General features: G+C 41.4%; 2 protein-coding genes across 3 annotated transcripts in view; both read left to right on the top strand.

Moving 5' to 3' along the window:
• The first annotated feature begins 5,740 nt into the window (after nucleotides 1-5,740).
• ARTN (artemin) lies at nucleotides 5,741-14,362 on the top strand. Its single transcript, XM_032217881.1, has 6 exons — nucleotides 5,741-5,753; nucleotides 6,939-7,058; nucleotides 7,283-7,412; nucleotides 12,041-12,131; nucleotides 13,444-13,588; nucleotides 13,823-14,362. Exons 1-6 carry the CDS (start codon nucleotides 5,741-5,743, stop codon nucleotides 14,221-14,223), a joined length of 900 nt encoding a protein of 299 aa, XP_032073772.1. The 3' UTR covers nucleotides 14,224-14,362.
• Nucleotides 14,363-22,330: 7,968 nt separating this feature from the next.
• The window catches only part of IPO13 (importin 13), a 52,778-nt gene continuing 50,264 nt past the window's right edge, over nucleotides 22,331-24,844 (top strand). Inside the window, exon 1 of one of the 2 annotated variants that reach the window (XM_032217233.1) lies at nucleotides 22,331-23,185. In XM_032217233.1, the coding sequence (XP_032073124.1) occupies nucleotides 23,114-23,185 (72 nt within the window). In that variant the 5' untranslated portion in view covers nucleotides 22,331-23,113. The remainder of the gene's footprint in view (nucleotides 23,186-24,844) is intronic. The other variant, XM_032217234.1, reaches the window with a different exon arrangement.

Raw genomic sequence — 24,844 nt, 5'->3', positions numbered from 1 at the left:
GTTCATTAAGCTGGAAGAGCTTGGAAAGAACCTTCCAAAAGACAACTATGTCATTTAGAATTCTTTTTGTCTTCCCTGAAAATTAAACAGCAGCGCTTGAGTCCATATGTATGTCCTCCAGCTTTCTGCCATCCAGTACATTAACTTCAGGTCTCATGCACCCCTCACAGAATGGCCTACGGGAATTACCTACATCACACAATGGGTACCAAGTTGTGAAAGTCTGATATACATGTTTTGGTATTTTTCTTGCTATGTGAAAAATTACTTAAATTGGCACTACAAGTATAATGAAGGGTGTTGCTGTAGCTTCCATATCAGTGGCGTGTTGCAGGCGGTACGGAGCCTGCTCAGAGCACCGGGTACTGTTCCAGTACAGTGCTCCAGAGGGCCCACCCACTCTCCCTCCTTACCTGTTGTTTAAAGCTTTTGGCGCTTCTGCGCATGTGCATGGCACATACAGCACCTGCACAACACTCCGCCAAGCAGCTGGAGTGTCATGGAGGCTTGCGGAGGTGTCGCTGGCAGGTAAGACGCATGCGCACACTGCGTGCATTCATGTGGAATGGGATCCGGAACCCACTCCTGTTTCATATATATATATATGGCAATCTGTAATAGATTATCCAAGTTTTACTACAAGCCATGCAAAGTATACATAGCCAGGCTCCATCTCTGAAAGAGAAGAAAAACATTCCATGCATCTTGAAGGCTACAATCTCTACTTGGAGAGTGTGATGATTTGGTAGTAGTACTGCAAAGAATGGCAGTACAAGGTAGCACTCCAGTTTATATTCCAGGTTATGACTATTAATTCAATGACACTTCAAAGTTATGGAGGGACTTATGATCAGTCTGCAGAGTTGTGACAATCACAGCATCCTTCCTTAGCATATGGCTTGCAGTTAAATTTTCTAGCAGCCATGGTCATGTGATTGTGATTTCTGAGGTTCCTCGATTTCACATAAGCAAAGTCAATGGGGAAGCCAGCAGGAAATCAGAGGTTGTTCCCACTCTCGTTGTTTTTCTGCTTGCCTGTCCTATGTAGAACCTGCCCTTAGCATTCCCACCTTCTTCAGCACCTGAGCACCCATTCACTACACTGTAGCGCCTGGTCACAGCTTCTTATACCTCCTATACACCCACCTATCCTCTGCATTACCTACCTGCAATACCCCACATGCTAGCTGTGGATCTGCCTGCCTTCTTGACTAGACTCCCATGCTGTCCTGGATTTTTTGCTTTATGACCTATGCAGCCCTGGGGTTAGAACAGCAAACAAGACTGTAGGATTGCTATTGCTAAGGATCATGTGACATCACATTTTATGATTGCATTGCTTATGTATGGAAATTCCAGTCCCAGGTTGTTGTAATACAAGGACTACCTGCTATTAGTACTGGGGAAGACAACAATTTACAACTATAAACATGTTGATATTAATTTAACCTAAATATATTTTAAGTTATTTATTAAAAGATAACTTGCTTCATGGTTTAAATGTTAAGAATGTCTGTGCTATTATGTCACCTCTGAGATATAAAGAAAAGAAAAGCACAAGCTAATTTTTAAGTCAGAAAAGAGTTGGATAGTGGCAGAAAGACAAATAAACCCTTTAAGTGACTCCCATAGTTAATGGAGTTTCCCTGAATTTTGGAGAATTAAGAAAAGGACACACACAACATGTGTGACAGGCAGCACAGTTTATTTACTTCCTCTCCATAATATTTATGATTTACAGCAAATTAATTCAAAACAGATTATACAGTGGCAACTCTATAGAGATCAAAACCCTTGACATAAAGGAGTACCCAAATCTGTTAAGAATACAAAAGTATATAAAATGAGAATGATATATTGTAAAAGTTCACTTAAAAATCTAGGAAAATAAGAAGTTTTAATTCACATGTGGGCTCCATCCTGGGCAAATCTTCTTTATTCTACGCGTTATATCATTTAGGGGAGGATTAATCGATAAAATTCCAAAACCATTCAAAAAGCAATACATTAATTAAAATGCAAGACAGTGAAAACATTACCCAAAAGGAAGAAGGGATGGAGAAGGAAAATGCAAATAAGGAAATTCAGGCACAAGTTATAGTTGCTTAAAATAGCCTTCTTGAAACAGTTGAGGGGAGGCAGGAGGGAGTACCAAATATTCAGTGGGAAATGTTTGGGTATATATATATATATATGTATGTGTGTTTGTGTGTTGCATTTGTGTTGCATATATATGCAACACACAAACACACACATAGACATATATATATACATACACACACATACACACACACATACATTGTGCAGCAATTATTTTTATGAACAAGGTGGAATTGTAACTAGAAGACTGTTAGTAAAAATACCACAATTCTTGTGCTTAACATTGCCATTATCATAGGAAAAAATGTTTTATCCTGATGCCTCACTCTATCAAAGTGTTTATTTCTCATCGCTGGATGAGACCAGAAATCCATTTAGTATGATATTTTTGATAGCACTCAATCTGATGCTAGTTCTCTAAACAAGTTATTCCGCCTGAATCGATAATACTAAATTCATTTCATACAAATGTGAGCTAAAGGGGAGTGGCTACACTTTAATAAAACGGAACTGTCATATAGGATAATCCTAATAGATTTAAGCAAATGTGCTCAGGGATAAGTTCCTCTGTGGCTAAGAGTAAATAATTCTTTACCTATATATAGAGCTGGGTAGGCTGTAGGGGGAGGGCTAGACGCAGAAGTATAGACTCATTTGCCATCCAGCGGAAAGCACTCATGAGCATCCAGCAGATCTCCAAAGCAAAGTTATTAAATAAGCCTCCACCCCCTCCAATTTGGATTGGCAATTGATCAAGCTATACTGGTTTTGATCCTGTGACAAGACAGCGCCCCATTTGGAAAAAGTAAGTAGGGGGAAGAGAGAGAGAGCAACTGAGAGCAAATGTAGCCAGTCAGAAATGCAATGGAGGGGGAGGGGAGGGGCTTACATGCAACAGCAAATAGGGAAGGGGAGGCAGGAGATATGAGACATCAATTCATGCTCCAAAGCTGTTGAAATCAGGGAACCTGGAAAAAATAAAGGGGCACAATCCCTTTCCAAGGCCTCCCAGGAAAAAGCTATTTGAAGTCCAAGAAAATTTCTGCTGTGCCAGCTGAGTTATTTAACTACAGTAGAAAAATAAAATGGATGTTTTGAAGTAACAACTTGTCCATAAGCTGATTGATATAATCTTTGCCACTATGTGGGGCTTGATCTATCAGGTACCTGGTGTAGGGAGGGAAGTTGTGAGTCATCTGGGGAATTCCACTGGTGACGTCTAGCTAAGAGTCACTTTGGCCACTGCAGTTCTGAGCCAGGAATTATAGCCAAGAAGGCTGGAATGGTAGGCACTGTAGGCATTAAGTCTCACGTTCTGTTCCTGCTCTTTCCAGAAATGGACAGAGAAGGATCTGACCAAATTAATGGAAAGTTATTGCCACTCAAATTTAAATATTAAAGAATAGCATGATGGATACTTCTGATAGGGTCAGTGTCTGTCCTTCTGAAGGTTGCAAGAGACCATTAGTGATGTAGTAAATTCCTAGCAGGTGTACAGCTGAATTGTATGGACTTTGGGGGGAGAGAGGGTATTTATGGATGTGGTTCAAAGTGGGAATGGAGTAGGTAGCCTCTGGAACACAATTTGCTACCATTCCTACCTGTAAATTCCCCCAAGACTGAAAAATATTCTGAGATTATGCTGTCAAATTTCAGCAGCACAGACTTGGAGTGGTAGCAGGGAGATGTGAAGTGTATGATTGTCCATGATACGGACATCAATCAATCAATCAATCAAAGTCTTTATTGTCATTGTACATCATGTATACAACGAACCTGGTTTAGCCTCTACTGGTGCAGTCCATGGAAGAATACAAGACAACATGAATAATATAAAGAATAATCTTTTTACTAGTAGTTGGGGGGGGGGGAACTAGTCATACGTTTCCATATATACATGATACATGCTGGATATATCTTTTTATACATGTCACTGGTAAAAGACAAGTTTTCTAAGTCACTTTAAAATTAAAGTGAAATAATTACTTTATATTCATCTTACTCTAGAAAAAAGTCAGCTAAATGAGGGAACTTTGAATGGATAGGAATAGATGGAAATGGACCAGGATGATCTCCACTTAGTCTCAGTTATTGTAAGAATTTCCTAAATACAAAATGTACTAAACAATAGGTATTTACAAGGGGGAGGTGTGTCAAGATGTTGAAATATATCATGTCCAACACCAGGATGCAAATACAAAAGGCTAGGACTGCACTGTGGCATGGTAATGCACAATATCCTATTTTTTTATTTAGTTTGTATCAGATGTCTATGTCTTCTACATCTGAGAACCTGAAAATAAGAACTGCAGAGGTTCTGCCAAGGAAATGTAGAAGATGGAAGAGTAGTGTCATTAACACAATGCATGACACCTTATTAGAGACAAACACATCCATAATCATTTGGACGTAGAGCACTGCAACAAATTAGTCCATTTCATCTGTTAAATTACCAGAACTTTCAGAGGAGCAACAATTGCTGTGAACTCTGAGCAACAGTCTGGGAGTCAACATGGCAGACAGAGTTTCTGTCAAGAAATGTCAATTGTATCAACAATGAACAAAACCTCAGTTTCAAGACCAAAAAGTGCAAGGCAGAACTGTGGGAAGGGCGGCAGGGAAAAAAACTGTGGGATTATGGTAATCTGTTGTGAGTTAAGAATGGACTGCATTTTCAAGCTGACAAAAGCCAATAAAGTATTTAAGTAACTTCAAGAATGCAATAAAATTTCCAATTTATTTGTGCTATCAATGTTTCTCAAACTTGGCAACTTTAAGATTTGTGGGTTTCGATTACTAGAATTCTCCAGGTGCATTGGAGAATTCTAGGAGTTGAAACTCAGACATCTGAAAGTTGCCAAGTTTGAAAAACACTGTGCTAGATCAGGGGTGTCAAACTCAATTTCATTGAGGGCCGTATCAGGGTTGTGTTTGACCTCAGGAGCCCGGGGTGGGCATGGCCATGGTGGCCGTGGCCAGCTTGACATCACTCCTGTTGAGGGTGCCGGTGATGGCCGGAGCGCTCTGCCAGTGAAAAGAGGCTTCTGAGCTTTATTTTTGGCTGCCAGCTTCCTGCAATCCTCTGCCAGTGAAAACAGAGCTCGGGAGGGCTGCAGGCGTTTTCACTGGCAGAGGGTTGCAGGAGGCTGTGGCAGCCGAAAATGGAGCTCGGGAGCCTGTTTTTGTTGGCAGAAGCACTGCGGACCAGTCCTTCAGTGTTTCCAGGGTGGTCCTGCAGGCCAGATCTAAGTACCCTGTGGGCTGGATCTGGCCCGCAGGGCTAAAGGTTAGTCCCACATGTTCTAGACCATATTGCATATCCAAGAGCCTTCAACCAAGCTCAGAACTGTGAATTTTTTCAAGACTACCAAGCTAGTGTCTGAGAACTGGTGCTTAGAGTTTGTCAGTGATCCTGTGGTACTCTGATAATGATGTTAACCATTCAGTTGAGTCAGACTCTTGGTGATTCTGTGGGCCAGGTCCCTCCACTTCTTCCAATCTTGACTATTCTTTGAGTTTTTCTAGGCTCTGGCTTTAATGGTGTCCAGCTGTGTTCTTTGATTTTTCTGTGTTTTTTTTTCCTTTTACCACTAATTCTTCCAAGTGTAATTGCTTTCCCCAGTGAATTTCCTCGCATGACATGGCCAAAATAAGTGAGCCAAAATCACAGCTTTGTGATCTTTGCCTTTGTGTTACATGACATGTCTGGTGTTACATGCTCCAGTACTTGCTTGTTAGTTGCCTTTGCTGTCTAAGGAATACGCAAGAGTCTTCTCCACCACCATAACTCAAACAAATAAATTTTCATCCTGTTCATTTTTTAAGGTGCAAATTTCACAACCATAGGAAGTTATGGGGAACCCAATGAACTAACCTACATTTGATTGCCAGGTTGATGTCCTTGCGTTTCCATATTTGTCTCATGTTCATCATTGCTGTGTTACTTTATATCTCCCCTAAAAGTAGTGATTGCAATAGAAACGGCCACTGTTTCTATTCATTTATCTGGGCTTTTCTCTCTCTCTCTCTCTCTCTTCTTGTGAAGATCTTCCTAATCACTCTCTCCGCTTTGGACAAAAAGACTGTCAAAACTGGTGCCTTTAGGGCTGCCCAAGGCAATGAATAGACAAAAATATTTTCTGCTACTGTGATCACCCAGCAAGTGTGCAACTTCTGCTTACTTGCACGTGTGTTCTTCGTCTGGTGCAGCAGGGCTCAGTGAGGTGAGTATTAGGACCAGAAGGAACATAAGAAAACAAAGGAGCCAGTCCTTAATTTATTTGAGCCAAATTTGTGCTGGGTTTTAGCCCTTGAGTTCAGCATTCATTATTTCTTGCCAGCTTCCAGAGGGCTCCCCCTCGTTTCCAGTGTAAAAGTGCTCGCCTATACAAGATGCCCAAGCCCTCGGCGCACAGGTGGCCAATCGGCGACGTCTGCTTCTAAATTCCCTTGGCCCCAGGAGGAAGGGGATGGCGGGGGGCTCCTTCCCCATCCTTTCCGTGGATATCTGTCTCTCTCTCTTCGTCGGGACTAACCCGCTCCGCCCCGCTCTGGGGATCAGGTGACAGCTGAGCCTGGAATTTGACACCGGACTCAGCTCGGCGCTGAGATGGAGCCGGTCCTTTTCTCCCTCCCAGAGGCCGCCTGGACTGGAGTTCTGCCGGTCACGAGTCCGAGTCCCGCAGGCTGGGCGCCCCCTTGGCGGGTTTTCCTGGCTCCGCGGATTGAGCTGCGCGGGCCGGCGTGGATGGGAGTCCGTGGATCGGGGCCTGCCCTGCCGCTTCTGTCCGGGGCCTCAGCCGCTATAACCCGAACTTTCCCCACAGGAGGGCGCTGAGCGCGCCGGGCATCTCCTGGCCATGCTGGCGACGTGAAGGTCGGATATTTAGTGGAACGATCCCATGGCCTCCGGGGCCGGCTGAACGCAGGAGCTGCCGTGGAGCTGCCGTCGCCGGGAGGTAAGGGAAAGAGCGGGCCAGCGGCGAGTCCCTCGCGGCAAAACATGTTGCGGAGGGGGGTGGGTGGCTGCGCGCCTGCCCCTATTCTGGGCTCCGTCCCAAATCGGGGAGACGCGAAATCTCTGTCCGCCTGAAAGAGTTACGGGTCCTCTCCCTCCGTAGCTTTTTCTGGCGAGGGCATCTCTCTAACCTGGCCCCGCGGCGACTGTATCTCTCCGGTACAGGGAGCGAATTCGATGCTCTGGAAGGGCCGGTACCCAGAAGGAGGCGCTTCACGGCCCGGATTCTCGGAGCATGGTCCCCGGAGAGCCGCGCGCAGCAGAAGGCGCCCGATCTGTCGAGACGGAGCGCACGGTGAGTGGGGCTGACTTGGAAAAGTGTGCGAGCGCCTTCCAAACCAGCGGGAGGGAAGGAGGGAGGGGGTGTTGGGGGAGGAGAGATCGGGGCAAATGAGGGTAGCGGGCGAATGTATTTGTGTAAGCAAATCTACTTTGGAAGATCTTAGGGGGTAGGGAGGAGCAACGTTGTTGCCTCCCACAGATCTGGGCTTAAAAGCGCATTTATTCTCCAGAGAGTGGCTCAGAACCCCTGCTCACTCTCCCGGTTGCCTCGATTCCAGGCTTCTTGCTCCGATCCGGTCTGCCTCGTGGCTTCCAAAAGTCCTAGTTGTCCAGGCAGGGAAGCAGGGAATCAACGGTGGGGAGTGGGGAGGTCTGGTGGGTGGCTGGAAAGAGGTGCAATCTGTGTGAAAAAGGTTCGCGATCTTTTTCCTTGATCCCAACTGATGGGTGGCCTTTTCCTTTCCTGATGCCCAGGAATCTGCTCAACAGTCCTCTCTATTACTAGGACTTCAGTTGAGGCTTTCAGCCCAGATCAATCAAGCTGGACGATATCTAATTTGTCCTTTGAGCTCTACTAAGATCCAAAAGAGTCTCGAAGTTCCACACATTTTATTGAAGCTGGTGTTCTTTAAGAACCAAGAGTGCAATTCATAAATACTTCTTCTGAAACGTTTACTTCTGAGTAAACATGCCAGGGATTGCACTGTATATGTGCAATCCCTTTATCCAATTCCCACCATCACTGGAGTAAGCTAGCTCACTTTTCCTTTCTTAATACTGATTTTAGAGGCACCTCTCTGCTGATTATTTGCAGTTGAGGGGAATGTGGGAATTGCAACATAAGGTTGCAATTTTTGATGCAGTTCCTGCCTGTCTTAATTTACTCACATTTGCTGCTACTGTGGGGGGATTTATAAAAGGTTGGGCTGCTCCATCTACACTTGTCTCTAGAATGGTGTCTCTAATTTTATGACATTGTCTTGTGTTTCTAGCCACTAGAGATATTGCATACAGCATGTTATATATCACTGATGCTTTCTAAAGGTGAGCAGGTTGTGCTAGATAATGAATACATTGGCAATCTACCAAATTAAAAAAATATTTGTTGCCAACATCCCTTTGTTTTGGAAAGTAAACATCAAATGAGCTTCCTTCAACAATTTGGCAACAGGCCGCCTTAATGTGAACACTTGTTCTGGTATTTCTAGGCATTCAACAGGATAATATTTTTCTTTTGCTCTAGTACATCAAAATCCAAGTGGAACTTGAGGCATCTTATTGGTAAACTGCTGTGAAGTCACTCAGAAATAGCCATTCAGACTGCAGTTGACAAGTATGTTCTTTATTATCCATTGTTTGACCTGTTTGCTGAATTGCCTGTGGGGGAAAAAGGTTTTGGGTGCTTGCACTGTTTGATTTTTTACAAAACCCACTCTAAACATTTCTCATTTATGAATACAGTGAAATAACCAGTTAATGACACAAATTACAGTGATGGAACAGGAGTGATCTGACATTGACTTTGCATGTGTTAGCATGTTAAGTGTCAACTTTTAGGAATGAACCTAAGGGGTTATTTAGGTTTTTCCAGTCAGGTTTGCAGCAAACTCTTCAATGAATAGGCCCAGCTATTTCTGCATGTTGCTTTTCTCTCATATCTCCCCTGGTTCCAACTTTTTTTTGTCAATTCAGTTTCAGATCTTGGATACTTGCCATAATGCAGATAAATGAAATTAAGGCCTAGCAGCTTTACCATAATACTAGAAGAAGGTACAGCTTTCCCACTCAAAGAAAAGGAAAAGTGTCATTATCCAAAACATCTGAACTTATTGCTGGAAGCTGATGACTTCTGTATGGATTTGCAAGATGTGGAAGCAGATGTCAGCAATGTATTCATTTTTGTGTGGCTGGGATTGAAAACAAACAAAACTTTTTTTTAATCATTTCTGAATGGCAGATAAAAGACACCTGATTGTGGCCCTACATGAAAGCTGAAAGAGGAAAAATTAAATTAACCATATTTACTGGGTGTTTCTGAAAATATGTTGCTTTCCTTGCATAGTCCTTGGCAGATTCCAAGAAAGACCAAAACAATTTAGAAAGGGTAGGAGTGTTGTTCTTCAGAAAGTGGCTTTATCTGTCTTCTTCTTCTTGTGCCATATCCGTCATTGGACATTGGTGATCATGTTGGCGATCCTATTTTTATCAACAGCCTGAAAAGTACTATTAAGTTTTGTCCAAACCAGTCCCTTAGATTTTGAAGCCATGATATTTTTCTTCTGCCTGGACCTCATTTGCCTTCAATCTTTCCTTGGAAGATTAAGTGAAGTATGCCATATTTTTCCGGGTGTTGCATCACATGTCCAAAATTTTAACTGTCATTTTTTATGGTTTTGACTATTTCCCTTGGCTTCCCCAGGCAGCTTATCACCTCCTCATTTCTGATTTTGTCAAGCCAACTTATAGCTGCCTGTAAATTCACATTCCAAATGCCTCTAGTCTCTTCAAGTGACTTTCTGTCAGAGATCAACTCTCTACTCTGTAGAGCAGGATAGAAAAAATATAGCATCTGACAAGCCTGATTTTCAACCTTCGGCTTGTGTCGTGACTGCAGAAGACCTTTTTCATTTTGAAGAATGCTGTTCAAACTTTCTCTATCCTTGTTTTTACTTCAGTGATCATATTCCAGCTTTATCTGTAGGTCTCCTCAAAAAAATATAAAGACATTCCAAGCCGTTAATGTGTCTGCAATAAAAGAGAATACATGTAGTTCGGGGTTGAACTGTTGGGTTCTTGATGCTCTCTGAAGGAATTTGGACTCCTCTATATTCTTTTCTGAAAAGTCAGGTCTAGGAACTCTGTCAGTCCTTGGGAAATAATGAGAAGGAACTCTTCCTGTGTGGGCAAAGAAAGCAGTAGGGGGAAAAAACTGGTTATGTGTTGCCACCTTGTGGGAGAAAAATACAAACTTCCTACAAATTCAAATTAGGATCCCAAATATCTGATCCCATACTCCGAAAAGTCTCAGCCAGAATACCATTGGTGAGGAATCTTGGGAGTGATTGTTCATGAGGCTTCCTAGCCCTGCATTGTAAAAAAAGAAATATTGTCCAGAGATGGGGCACATTTCTGCTTGCCCAAGATGTCTAAAATTAAAGCAGGATGTGACACAAAGGTTTAGCATTTTTTCATTAGTTCCAGCTACTACTCAAGCCTCTTTGTGAACTCTCCATCTCTCCATTCAGTTCTCCAAAGAGTTGCTCTTTGTAATTGCAGGTCAGAAGATGGTGTGAAGGCAGGAAGATTCCACCTAGGTTTCTGGTGCTTCATTCAACATGGCAGTGCCAGTAGCGTGATTCATTTTTAATAGGCAGCTGGAAAGGGTCTGAAAGAAACAGTGCAAACATAGAAAAATATCCATGAGTATTGAGTGGGTAAAAATAGCTGACAGTAAAAACTAAAAGATTAGATTACAGTTATACACAAAAGTGTGTTGAATGGTGGTGAATCAGATTTATTTCTTTGATTAGCATATTTTTGTATGTAATTATATTTATCCCATTTCTGTATGCCCATTGTGGGATAAAAAAAATAGATCTCTGCTCTGAAGAGCTTAAAACAATTAAATTGCTTAAAGATATTCCTATGAGTTCAAGGTCCGCACCAGACTTGGCTTTTGAAAAGTAGGTGATCCAAGGCCTATTTTGATGGAGTATCAGGAGTTTTAATGAATGAAATGAATTATTTAAATATTTGCAGGTCTTAGGGCTCCCATTTTGCCCTTTAAAAAATCCCCAAAATGAAAAAGGTCACCTATTTGGGGCATTCTGAGGGCGATAAAAGGAACCACTAGTGATGTTGCTCCAAGAAATCCATTCTTTGCACCCTTAGTTTACAATCCAAAATTTTTGCAGATGAAAGGTAGATAGAACTGGTTTTTTTTAAAGTAAAGTGGACTGCTGAGATCATCCACACCACAATAGTTCCCCGTGTGGAAAATTTTAATCTAAAACTTTTCTATGAGCATATTCAGTTCCAAGTCTAGGTGAAGCACTTTTAAATATATAAATATTAATAGATATTCTGTCATGAGTGTAAACCTGACACATACTTAAGAGGTTACTGCTCTCCAATACAGGAAGGTTCTATGATTATTTCATGAAATATTGTTGGATGCAGTTGGGAATAACATAATACAATGAATGATAATGTTTGTATTCTGTTGCAAAATTTATGTTTAATTTGGGTGTTGCTATTCTTAGTTAATGTTAGAGGATTTGCTTTTTAAAAATTTACTGGCAGTTACAGATACATTGGGATAGAACCATGGAAATATCCATATAACATTCTATTAATGTAGCAGACCGATTACAAGAAGATTTAATTTTTAAAAATGCAATATATACCTTTGCCAGGCCAGTCACAAACAAAAAAGGTATCTAATTAGGAGCTTCTTCAGCACTTTTATTTAAATGGATTGAGACACTTATTGAAAGAAATTTGTAGTCCAGGAAGGACTTCTCATACTGGTACAACAAGCAAGGGACATAACTGGACCAGAAGCTTGCAAGAATGAAAACTGGTCTTCCCATTCAAGAAATGGAATTGGGTTCCTGAGCTGTGTCTTTGTATTTTAGGTAGGATGGAGTGGAGAGTTGATCGGTCAAGGCACAGATTAGACAGAACTCCCTCTTCCCGCAGGAGTTTGCCTGTCCAACAAGCACGATTCAGGGTGAGTTAGTCAATGCCAAGGAATTTCTTGACATCAAGGCATTACCGTAGTTCCAGAAACAGTGGAAAGTTACAGAGGCTTTGTTTATGAAAGACGTCAATTCGATTTATGAGAGAGGGAAGAGTTTCTACCTTCTTTCACTTTTGTTTTCAGTATATGGAGCTGGCTGTTTTGGTTTCTTTGGTCTATTTCTAGCAGACAAAGCTCTGAATTTCACACTTGAAGTGGTCATTTTTAATATGAATATCATTTCCATACAGTCCAAAATATATGGTCGTCACATATTGATTTGTGTGATGAATTCAGATGGACCTCTGCATTTGTGTGATGAATTTGCATGATTTCTCATGATATGCTTGAAGTGAAAAAAATTCCTTTTCATTCTGATATTTACCTATGATCATTGACACATGTTATACCATGGAAGGACTGTATTTACTGCATTTCAATTCTATACTTCCATAATCATAAGATTCTCAACAATGTAACAATCATAAAGCATCCATGGTAAGAAATAAAATATTCATGGTGCAAAAGATTAAAATTCAAAGGCAACCAACAAGGCAGGCTATAAATGGAACGACACACAAAAAGCACATTTAAAAGATGTTATTATCTTAACTAAGTTTTCTTTTAAAAAAAACCTCCAAAAGAGTTTTGTCTTCTTGATTCTGTAATGCCATCAATATTAGAGCAAGTCAAACTTAAAAGGAAAGTTTGTTCCATAGCATGGGGGCTATGATGGATTACTAAGGCCATCACCCAACTTCACTTAAGTAGGAGATCACAAGCAATTTCTCCTGGGGTGTGCATGTCATGGTTTTATGTTAGCTGGAGGAGATGGTTCAAAGGTATCTTAGTTCCAAGCCATCTATAGTTTATTGGTCAAAACCAGGATTTCAGATTGTACCCGAAAACCTTTTGTGAGCCAATGCAAGGCTTGCACCCAAGATACTATATCCTCCTGACAACTAGTGCCCAATAAGAAACAAGCTGCAGCATTTTGTACCAACTGCATTTGCAAAGTGATCTTCAAACCCTTTGTAGAGTACACTTGCAGTAGTCCAGCTGGGCAGTGATCACAGTATGAATTATTGTTACAAGACCTTCCCAATTCATGTAGGGCCATTACTGATGCACCAGTGGAGTTGGGCAAAGGCCATCCTGACCACAGCCGCCATGTGATGTCGTGCGGCAGGATCATCATATGTAAAATAGCCCTGCATTTAGCAAATGTTGCTTTCTTATCTTCTACTTTATTTGTATCCTAATTAGCATGTTTACTGTTATATATCCTCCTGTGTTATCTTAGGAGCCGGGTTTGTGGAGTACCTTAACTATACTATCACTGTTTGCTGGGACACTCATCGCAACTTCGGGATGTCTGGTCAGCTCTGCCTCTACGCAACAAAGCCGCATTGAACCACAATCTCTGGCTGCATGGAACCAGCAGAGTGGTAGGGACCTGGTATTTTTCCAGGGAAAGTGGCTTGGGGAGGAGGGTGCTTCATTTGAATTCTTGATCCAAGTCAATTGGATTTTTGAGATTTCCTTTCTCCAGATGGTCATATGGGTTGAGGAATGTATTTTCTTCAAGATTTATGCCCTTTTTTGTCTTAGGAACACTCATCCTGAATTATTCTTTTCTCCTTGGGAGGAAGAATTAAGACCCCTCTCCCTTTTTCTTCCAGTGAAAAACATAAGCATTCGAGACTTGAGCACATCAGGATTTCTCAGGTTTGAGCGTTCCCGACCACGCTCAAGATTTGCCAGGAGAAACTCCAGAATGCCTGCAAATGGTCGTTGTCGCTTACATAGCCTCGCAATCAAAGTGCAGGATCTGGGGCTTGGCTATGAAACGAAGGAGTTTGTTTTGTTCAATTATTGCAGTGGGACATGTGACCGCACTAACTATGATGAAGTCATGAATTATATCATGCGGCAAGGTGTTATTGGGGCCAAGTATAAGAATTCTGTTTCTCAAGTTTGCTGCCGACCTATCAAGTATGAGAACTTCTCTTTCCTGGATGTGTACAATGTCTGGCAAACTGTGCATAAAGGTTCAGCAGTTGAATGTGATTGTGTGGGCTAAATATGTTATCTGTTCAGAGCTCCCGGGGTTTATGAATTGACATATCCTTGTTCATGCTACAGAGAGATCATAAAAGATAGATATAAGAGATCATAGACAGCCAATTTGGCTTAGTGGTTAAGGCATCAGGCTAGAAAGTGGGAAATGGTGAATTCACATTCCACCTTAACCATGAAAGCCAGCTGGGTGACTTTTGGGCCAGTCGCTCTCTCTTAGCCCAACTCACCTTACAGGGTTGTTGTTGTGGGGAAAATAGAAGGAAAGTGTGTTCACTGCCTATTTGTAAAAATGATAAAGGCGGGATACAAATAAATAAAATAAAAATAAGCCTGCTCTGCCGGTAAGTGGCAGCAGGAGGAAAAATAAACTTCACACTAGCGCTTTCCAGTCCAGTTGTGAGGAATGAATGGACAATTAACAAGAGTGAAGCATAGTATGGTTGGCCTAAATATATCTTGGCCTTCTTTAAAGAGCATTCACCTCTCATCAGTGATGTTAGTTATACAGTCATGTGAAAAAGAAAGCACACCCTCTTTGAGTTCTAGGATTTTACGTAACAGGACATAGTAAAAAATAATCTGGTCTTTAGCAATTTTTAAAAAGAGGTAAATACAACTTCAGATGAACAACACATGACATAGTATACCATGTCATCATTTTTTTTATAAAAAGTATGCCTTATGATTCAATATCTTAGCAGCAATAACTTTTTCATTAATCATTTTCTGTATGACTTTTATCAGCCTCTCATATTGTTCTGGAGGAAGTTTGGCCTGCTCTTCTTTACAACATTGTTTCAGTTCATTGAGGTTTGTGAGCATTTCTTTACACACAGCTCTCTTGAGATCCTGACACAGCATTCAATTGGGTTGATGTCTGTACTTTGATTGGGCCATTGCAACACCTTGATTTTTTTTTTAGTCATTCTATTGTAGATTTATTGGTGTGTTTGGGATCGTTGTCCAGTTACATGGCCCAATGTCGGCCAAGTTTTAACTGTTGGACAGATGGCCTCACATTTTATTCTAGAATACTTTGGTATACAGAGGAGTTGATAGTTGATTCAATAATTACAAGGTGCCCAGTCCTGTGGTTGCAAAACAAGCCCAAATCATCACCTCATGCTTGATGGTTAGTATCAGAGGTTTGTGCTGATATACTGTTTGGTTTTCACCAAATGTGGCACTATGCATTACAGCCCAACATCTCCAGATTGGTCTCATATATCCAAAGGATAGTGTTCCAGATGTTTTGTGATTTGTTCAGATGCAACTTTGCAAACCTAAGCCATTCTGCCATGTTCTTTTTAGAGACAAGAGTCTTTATCCTGGCAACCCTTTCAGACAAACCATACTTGTTCAGGCTTTTTCTAATTGTCATGAAATTTAACTTTTAGCATGCTAACTGAGGCTTGTAAAGTCTGAGATGTAACTCTTAGATTTTTTGCAATTTCTCTTGGCATTGCACAGTCTGACCTTAGGGTGAATTTGCTGGGACATCCATTTCTGAGAAGATTGGCAATTGTCTTGGAATATTTTCTGTTTGGGAATAATCATCCTCATTATAGAATGGTGGATTGTAAATTGTCTAGAAATGGCCTTATAACTCTTCCCAGGTTGAATGGAGAGCAACAGTTGCTTCTCTAAGATCATTGCTGATGTCTTTCCTTTTTGGCATTCTGTTAACAAACCTCAATACTGGAGACCAGCAAACTCTTAAAACTTTGGCTTTTATAGAAGTAGTCACACTTGCTGATGGCCAATTGATCAAGGTCATTTGATTAGCAGCACCTGGCTACTATTTAGCCTCTTCATACCTCTTGAAGCAGTAAGAGCACATGGATTCTCCATTTTGTAAAATAAACGATGACATGGTGTATAATATGTCATGTATTGCTGTTCATCTAAGGTTGTGTTTACCTACTTTCTAAGGGCCAGAAAGGATTTTTACTATTCCTGATATGTAATAACCATATAGGCTGTAGTTTCTTTTTTGCATGAATCCAGAATGAACATTTCTCCTTTAAAGATTGGTCTGTCGACAGTGTTGTAAATCTTCTTACCTATCAAGCCTTTTGTCCCACTGAAGAAAAAGCATTGGAAATTCTCACACCTTATTCAAGAGATAGGGGTGTGGCATTTAGCTTGAGATACTTGAGATACTTGTAATACACCGGATCAGAAGGCTGTTCACTAGGAATTCTGCAATTCTCTCCCCAGTTTTTATTTGGGCCCACCATCTGCCTTGTTTTTAGAAACATGTTCTGACTGCATCTAGGTAGGAGCAATTGTGAATAAGCATGAAGGACAATTTTGCAAGCCTATTTAGTGCCCTGAACATTCAGTAGTCGCTCCAACCTTGTGACCTGTGCTAGAATAATCAGTGCATTATCTGAGGATTGAATAACATTGTGGTTTGTTTGGGAGAAGCTTGATGATTGCAACCATCAGCCTCATCCAAAAGTTTTTCAGGTGAGAGCCTATCTTAGCAGAACAGGGTAATGGATGTACAAAAGGCCAAATTTGATGTGTTTCTCAGAGCTACCAGATCTGGGTTAAGGAAGGTTGATGCCATCAAGTAGTTATCAGTAGTTATCAGGATTTTTGCAAGTCGGATGTGGAAGCACAGTCAAGGCCTCTGCAAGTAGAAATGGGGCTTGGTATAAAATCAGTGTTGGCAGTGGCATATTGGTATACAACATGCACAGACACACTAGCAATGGTTTGGAGCTTGACTACTGCATTTACCAGGTTGGCAATGAAAACAGCAATGATTTTCAGTTCTGGTTCAACCATTATTTAGTACCAGCAGAGTGGGAACCTACCTGCTTTAGAAGTGACATTTTCTAAACCTATTTAGAAAGTTTAAATTTTCTCATCCAACTTATTTATTCTATAAGTTATTTATTTATTTGTACCCCACTCATTCCCTGGTGGCAACCTATTTATGAAGCTGACAGCGGGTCTGGTATACATTAGAAACTGATGCTATGCCCTGGCCTAGGATCAGCAGTTACTATTCCCCCCACCCCACCCCACCCCACTTTCCCCACTTGGCCTTAACAAGGGCATTTCCTATTCCTCCTTTCCTGATTTTGTATTCTTTGTCCTCTATTTGCATTGGGATAAACTCTATTTTTGTACAACAACAACTTCCTGTAGCAATAAAGCCTGCGAAAGCAATGCAAACTTGGCTTATATGTATGCTTATATAAGAGGGAACTAAAGAACAACAAGAAATGCCAATTATTAAATATAGTTCTACAATTTACACGAGTCAAATTTTGCTTAAGGTTTCAAATAAAGCATTATAAAACATTATCAAATACTGAAAAAGCAGCTCTAGATATCTTTGCTTCTCTGAAATGTTTAAAATACACTTTCTACATTTTAATAGTGTACTAGCTTCATGTCCCCCAATTTCTAGATCTGGCTATAACACCTATTGTACCCAATCACTATTTTGGCTAGATGAAAGGTATTGTAGTTAAACATATTTGGAAAATAAAGTGTGAAAATTTAACTTTTTCTCCTCATCTATGAGGGAAAGATGAAAAGGCTCACTTTAGACCAGGGCTGTCAAACTCCTGGCCCTTGGGCCAGAGGCATCACACGCTGGCAACACCCTGTTTAACAAAGGGGGGAAACATCCCAATACATCATGTGATGGAGCCCTGACGACACGAGTTTGACACCCCACCCTGCTTTAGACTGTACCGATCTTGCCAAAAATACTGCAGGGATGAGCCCAGGCAGTCACCAGAGATCAATGTTGACTCAAAGGAACCCATACTCCTGCAAAAGGTGGCATACAGCAACAATGAACATTTTTACAAATTTTCTTTTTCTTCTTACACTTTTTCAGAATATTTTTAAAAAGCACAATTTTAATTAACGTTCCTTCATTTTTCAGATTTAAAAGATTTCCCTTCTTGGCTAGAGGTAGAAGAGAGCATTTTTTTTCCTTCTGGGATCCTTCATCACCACATCAGTGCTTTGAATTTGGCCATATGATTACTGGTTAAAAGTCAGTACCACTAGCCTAATATCCCGAATACTCAGGGAGACAGCTATATTACTTTGCAACAGCCAAAATCATTTTTGGTACTCAAAAAACTTAACACATTTATTAGGCATACTGTACCATATCAGAATTGAATAAATCCAGATAGCTGCTAGATGACATTTTCTGTATTACTCTGTAGTGACATAGTGGTTGTCTAAATTCTGAAGCCTAGAAATGCCGGCCTAGCTATGGCTTAGCTTCCATGGTATTCTGGCAGCTACCTAATTTCCTTGTTAAACCTGAAGTCTTTGTGATCAGGTCTCATGCAACTGATTTTTAATTAAACACACAATGTATATTTATAATTCATAAATAATCAAGGGACTGATGTGCAGCTTCATAGAAAAAAGTCCGTGATGCTGCCAGTTGAATGTTTATTCACACTTTTTAACCATGTCATTGGCTAGCTTGGCAATATAGCTGCATGTAGCTTAAACATCATTTATATTTGAAACTATTGTGCAGCAAAGTTGTACCATCTACCTTTACATATAGTAGATGTTAATCCTAATAACTATCTGACAAATCAGATGTTAAAGTAAATGCCATCCTTTATGCCCACACACATAAAAATACCTTGTTTGGTTTAACCAATTGGTTAGACTATGCTTTAAATGTTTAAAAGGTTATAAAAACTGAAATAATAATCATAACTTTTTTCCTGTATCTGTACAAGTGGTCCTTGACTTACAACAATTGGGACCAGAATTTCCATTGCTAAGCAAGGCAATGATTAAGCTGTGAGTGATTTTTTTCCATGGTTGTTAAAGAAATCACTGCAGTTGTTAAGTGAATCCTGCAGTAATCAAATCCACCTTCTCCCACTGACTTTATCGGAACCCAGCTGGGGAGGTCATAACTGGCAATCACATGACCCCAGGAGCTGCAAGCATTGTAAATATATGCCAGGTGCCAAACACCCAAATTTTGCCAATGTGACTGTGGGGACGACTGGGGATGCTGGATTGGTCAGAAATGTGAAGATTGGTTGTACATCACTTTTTTCTGTGCCATAGTAACATTGAATGATTGTTAAATGAATGGTTGTAAGTCAAGGACTACCTGTAATTATCTTACATATATTATATTTATAATCTCTACAATGACTTACCCCTTAAAAGAATCAAATAAAGTCATCACTGCAAAATTCTGTCATATTATCTGACCAATGATATACAATAATTTCACTCCCAGGATACATATTAATCACACCCTGCAACAAGAAATGTACTTATAATTTTTTATTATAGTATTATTTTTCCATGCTCTCTGAAAGGATGAAAAAAAAATCCAGAACAATTCCATTGGTTTATAGAGAGGTGGTTTTATTTGCAGATGAATATAGTACAAGGAGAAATGCAGTCCTTGTGCCTTCTATATAAATTAAAGATAGGGAACAAAAAGAAATTGTGCCCCTTTACATTTGCTCTTTCTTCCTTTTCCATTATAAAATAAAATAAAAACATGAGAACAATCTAGATGGATAACTGATATAACTTGCTTAACCAATTAGTAGGCTTATAAATCTATCATTTATACCTTAAACTGGACTATAATTTCCATCATGATTTGTCATGATGGATGTGGTCGTTCAAAAACTCTTGAGAGCAGATTAGAAACACCATAGAAAACAAACTATTTATGGAGTCTAGTTTAGCTAAGGGGTGCAAGTTTTTTCTGGGATAGTGGTCCTACTTGGCTTTTGATGATGCCAATGTTTCATCCTAAAACTGCACTGAATGGGATCAGAATAAAAACTGCTTTTTATTTTACTATATTCCCTATTCAAATCGGGCAAAAAGTAAATAAAATTTAAATGATTCTTTTGCTATCATGTAACTTACATTTTCTTCTGCCACTTGGAAATCTGCAACTGATTAAAAGCTTTTGGAAGCTGGGGGTGCGGGTTGCTCACCCAATGCATGAGAACTTGTGACTTTAGGACGCACACATTTGGAGAGCTCCTTTAAGCGTCTTGGAGCTACTCTGCGTGGGACTCAGCAGAGCAGCTTTATATATTTTACTGTCTGAGGCAAACAGCCAACCACATGCAAAAGCTGGCAGAGCTGTTTCAATGTCTGCCCCACACAGGAGACAGCAGCCTTGTTCAGGAAACCAGAACATTTGGAGGAAGCCGGCCAACTTTGCTCCTGCAGCCAGAGGCAATCCCCTACTCATCCAACCTACACTATATTGCCAAAAGTATTCACTCACCTGCCTTTACTTGCATATGAACTTATATTGGCTCCCAATAGATGTTCAAGTGCAATTCAAGTTTCCTGGTTATTGCCTTCAAAGCTTTAGATATCATAGAACCAAGCTACTTACTGGTCTACCTGCTCCCCTCAACCTCTGTCTGCCCCATGCATTCCCATATGGACATGCTACATGTTCCAGATCTCTGCTGACTGATATCTAATGGATGTTGTTACAAATTCTCTACCCAATACTCATATTAATACAGAACAGATAAATGAAAATCAGTCTATTTATTTATTTATTTGTTTGTTTGTTTGTTTGTTTGTCTTGTATGCCACCCACTCCCGGAGGACTCCGGGCGGCTCACAAAAAACAAGGGAAAGGGGGAACGAGACAAAGACAACATATTAAAAACAAAACCAACATTCACAATTTCCGTGGAGGTAGATGTTTCTCTGACCCCCCAGCCTGCTGGAACAGCCAGGACTTGGTGGCTTTGCGGAAGGCCGGGAGGGTAGTAAGGGTCCGGATCTCGACAGGGAGCTCGTTCCAGAGGGCCGGAGCTGCAACAGAGAAGGCTCTCCCCCGGGGAGTCGCCAGCCGACATTGGCTGGCAGATGGAATCCGGAGGAGACCTAACCTGTGAGATCTAATTGGTCTGAGAGAGGTAATCGGCAGGAGGCGGTCTCTAAGTCTAATAAAATCCAGACTAACTATAATTAGCACAAAGAATAATGAAAAGAGTCATTAATTTGGAGAAGTCACGTTATAACTGATATGCATCTGTAGGATAATAAAAATGAATGAAGCATGGAGTAGACTAAGGAAATATCTAGCCACATTATGGGCACTAATGCAATGTCAGTGACGCAACAATGAATCCAAAGGGGAAAAAAATACCGACAGCAATTCAGTCGGGAAGACATAATCACCGGTTAAATACTGTAAATTCATATGCGAGTAAAGGCAGGTGAGCGAATACTTTTGGCAATATAGTATATCTAGCTTGGAAATGACTGGGCCAACCCTGCATTTGTTAAAATAAGTACTTCATTGCTCTTACAAGCTACATCATAAGAGCAACGGAAAGCAGGAAATAAAATGATAGATGGCTGATTATGTGCCATCAAGTTGGTGTCAACTCTTAGCATCAGTGTAGAGAGATGTTCTTTATAATGATCTGCGCCTAACATGTTCATGTTTTCCAGCAACTGCTACTGTAAAGTAACTGTCTATTCGCCTTGCTACTGGTTCGCCCTGTTCTTTTCTTTCTTTCCACCTTCCTATCCACATTAGAGCCTTTTTCAGAGAAAGACGTTTTGAGGTAATGGGTCCAAAATGTGAAACTTTGATCCTGGCCATTTGTACCTCGAGTGAAAGCTTTGGATTGTTTTATTCAATGATCCATCTTTTTAATCCTGCTGCTTCTTCAAAAGAACCAAATACAGTAATGATAAACGACAAGACGGAAAAAATAGAACTAGAAAGTAACGAACACGTTGAGAGGAGAAACAATAAACATATAATGGTAATACATCTTACAATAAAAACGTGTGACAATCCAGGACTTTTGTCCAAACATCCCCCTAGTTATTAAAAGTCCACGCTCATCTCATTGTATCAAACGCCATTTTATCCCCCAGAGAGAGTGTGGAAGAGAAACACGGTCTGCCTGAAACTACAACTCCCATCAATTATTGCCCTTGCCCTATCCGTTATCGCGCCGATCAGACTTAGAACTACGATTCCCATGATTCAACGCAAGGAGGCTGGTCCTCCGCAGACAGGCAAGGGACAGGCAAGGGTGTCGTTGCTGCCTGAATGAAAGGGCGATTAACTAGCTACCCAGCAGACGGCGTTTGAGATGGACCACCCTGTAGCGCGCCAGGACCCCATTCTCCTTCTCCGTTTGGATCGCCCGGCCCAACTGTCAGTCAACAACTAGTCGGGCTGCGCGACAGGGGAGGTGGCGGCGGTGGTTACCGCCTCGGGGAGGGAGACCGACCCGCCAACTGCAGAGTGGAGGGGTCGGCGAGCCAGGAGGAGGTGGAGGAGGCAGGCAGGCAGGCAGGACGCCTATCTTTCCTCTGACGGATGGACCGGTACTCCCTCCGCCATTAAAGACAGAAGGGCAGGAGGACCGAAGGATCCCTTCCCTCCCACGAGAAAATTAGGGGATTGTTATCGCTTTCCCTTTGATTCGTCCTCTCCGTCAGGGCGAAGGCGGGTCGTTTCATCCACCTGGTGGGGGGAGTTCTCCTCCCTTTCCCCTAAAGGAGGACCTGCCCATTCACTCCCTTGGCCCCGCCGGGGACGCATAGGGCTCGCCCCTCCTCCGATTACAGACAAGCCGATAGGCGCCCCCCACCCCCGGGATTCATTGGGGAGGAATCGGCTAAATTCCCGGTTGAGCCATGCGCCCAACCCCTCTGCGGAGAAAGGCGAAGGGTCGCCCACACCTCTGAAAGAGTACCGACCGCCGGCCCTGCATAGGCGCCCCTTTCCTGCCTCCGCCTCCCGCCATCCTCTTCCTCGCGATGCCGCTGCTCCGCTCTAGCTGAGAGCCCAGGGCGAGGAAGAGGACGAAGGCTCCGGGCTTGAGGAGGGAGGGAGGGAGGGAGGCACCATGGCGCGCCGAGGCGACCCGGCTTTCCACCTCCAGCAAAATCTGGAATTCAACGTTGACAACGTGGAGAAGGTGAGAGCAGCGCTGCCAGGTGGGGGGGGGCAGGGAAAGCGGGGGGGGGGGCTGTGCTCCCTCAGGTGGAGTGGAGGAGAGTTTCGGATTCTCCCCTCTGGGCTTTCTCCCACGATCGGGTTTTTCTCCAGTTGCTGTAGACATGCCTTCCCCCTAGTCAGCAGGCCAGACGCTCCATCTTCATCTTCTTCAGGATAACTTGGACCTGTCATGGTCCTCTTCTGCATTTTCTTGACAGTAGTGTGATCCCTAAAATCCACTGGGCTGCTCCACTTTGGATGAGCGTTGCCTTGGATTTTTTTTTTTTTTTTTTTTGGTTAAAATTTTCAATCCTTCCTGCTTATCACTTCCCAGTAAGTAATTTTAGGATGAATCTGACAGGGAAAGGAAATTGCTGCTGCTGCCAAAAAGTGATGCTTTGTCCTGCCTATATTCCTAGAATATATCCTGTCCAGTCCTTTGAGCCCAGCATAGGTTAGCAAACTCTTTGTTCTTCAAGAGTTTCAGGTATACAATTCCTCTGGTAGTAGAAAACACGGGAGGTAAATTTTTCTGAGAGAGAAATTCACTATGATTCTTTTGTTGCTGCTTTATCCTTCTTATATGGTTTTACCTGTATCTGTCACATGCATTTTTTTCTAATTCATAGCAGTCTTTTCACTAATAGTGAAGTGTGATGCTGATTTGGTGACATCAACTTGAACATGGGTGTGTCTTTCACTCTGGTTCCAGGCGGTAACTGATACAGATATCTGAAAACTTCTTATGGATGCTTTTTTCTGTATTTATCATTCACTGTGTTTTGTTTACATTAACTCTATTAATAATTGAATTTATTGAGGTTATACTATGAAAGTCATAATGCAAAAAATATTGGCCTTAAAACTGCAGCTTCTTATTTTTATATGTGAAACACATATAGCTAGTTGTGGTAACTGAAATAATAAAGGAAGCATTGCAGAATGCTTTCTTCAAGAGAATAGAAAGATTTGATAAAAGATCCAAACATTACATTTATCTATATTCTGATGTTATATCTCTTAAAGTTCCTATTTTTGCTCTGTACATTACTACCAGTCACTGTTAGACCGAAGAGAGCATGGCTTCATTTCAGAAATTTGAAGTTACTCGTGAATCGATGGCAAAAATGTAGACATTTCTGCGCTATTTGATCTTTCTGAAAGACAGTTTCATGATCCTGATTCAGTAAAAACTACAGGTAGTCTTTGACTTACAACAGTTCATTTAGTAAATACTCAGTGTCACTGAAAAAAGTGACATGACCATTTTTCACACAACCATTGCAGCATCCCCGTGGTCATGTAATCAAAATTTGGATCCTGGGCAATTGGTTCATATTTACCATGGTTATAATGTCCTGGGGTCATGTGATCCCCTTTTGTAATCTTTTGACAAGCAAAATCAATGGGGAAGCCAGAGTCACTTAAGAGCCCTGTTATTAATTTAATAAATGCAGTGATTCACTAAACAACTGTGGCAAGAAAGGTTGTAAAATGGGGAAAAAATAATTTAACGAACGGTCTCAACAACAGAAATGTTGGGCTCAATTGTGGTTGTAAGTCAAGGACTACCTGTATACAGCATCACTGTGAAATAGATTAGTCTGAAGTGTCTGCCATCTCTAATATGATCTTATCT

This window comes from Thamnophis elegans, chromosome 5 (assembly GCF_009769535.1).
Source record: "Thamnophis elegans isolate rThaEle1 chromosome 5, rThaEle1.pri, whole genome shotgun sequence".
Lineage (NCBI taxonomy): Eukaryota > Metazoa > Chordata > Lepidosauria > Squamata > Colubridae > Thamnophis > Thamnophis elegans.
Note: the sequence above shows the minus strand (reverse complement) of the source record. Positions and strands in the feature narration are given on the sequence as shown.

Bases quoted from the DNA above. Each gene is read 5' to 3' on its own strand.
- ARTN (XM_032217881.1), top strand. The intron at 7,059-7,282 runs GTAAGGGAAAGA...TCTCCGGTACAG, and splicing joins GGAGCTGCCGTCGCCGGGAG to GGAGCGAATTCGATGCTCTG. The intron at 7,413-12,040 runs GTGAGTGGGGCT...TATTTTAGGTAG, and splicing joins CTGTCGAGACGGAGCGCACG to GATGGAGTGGAGAGTTGATC.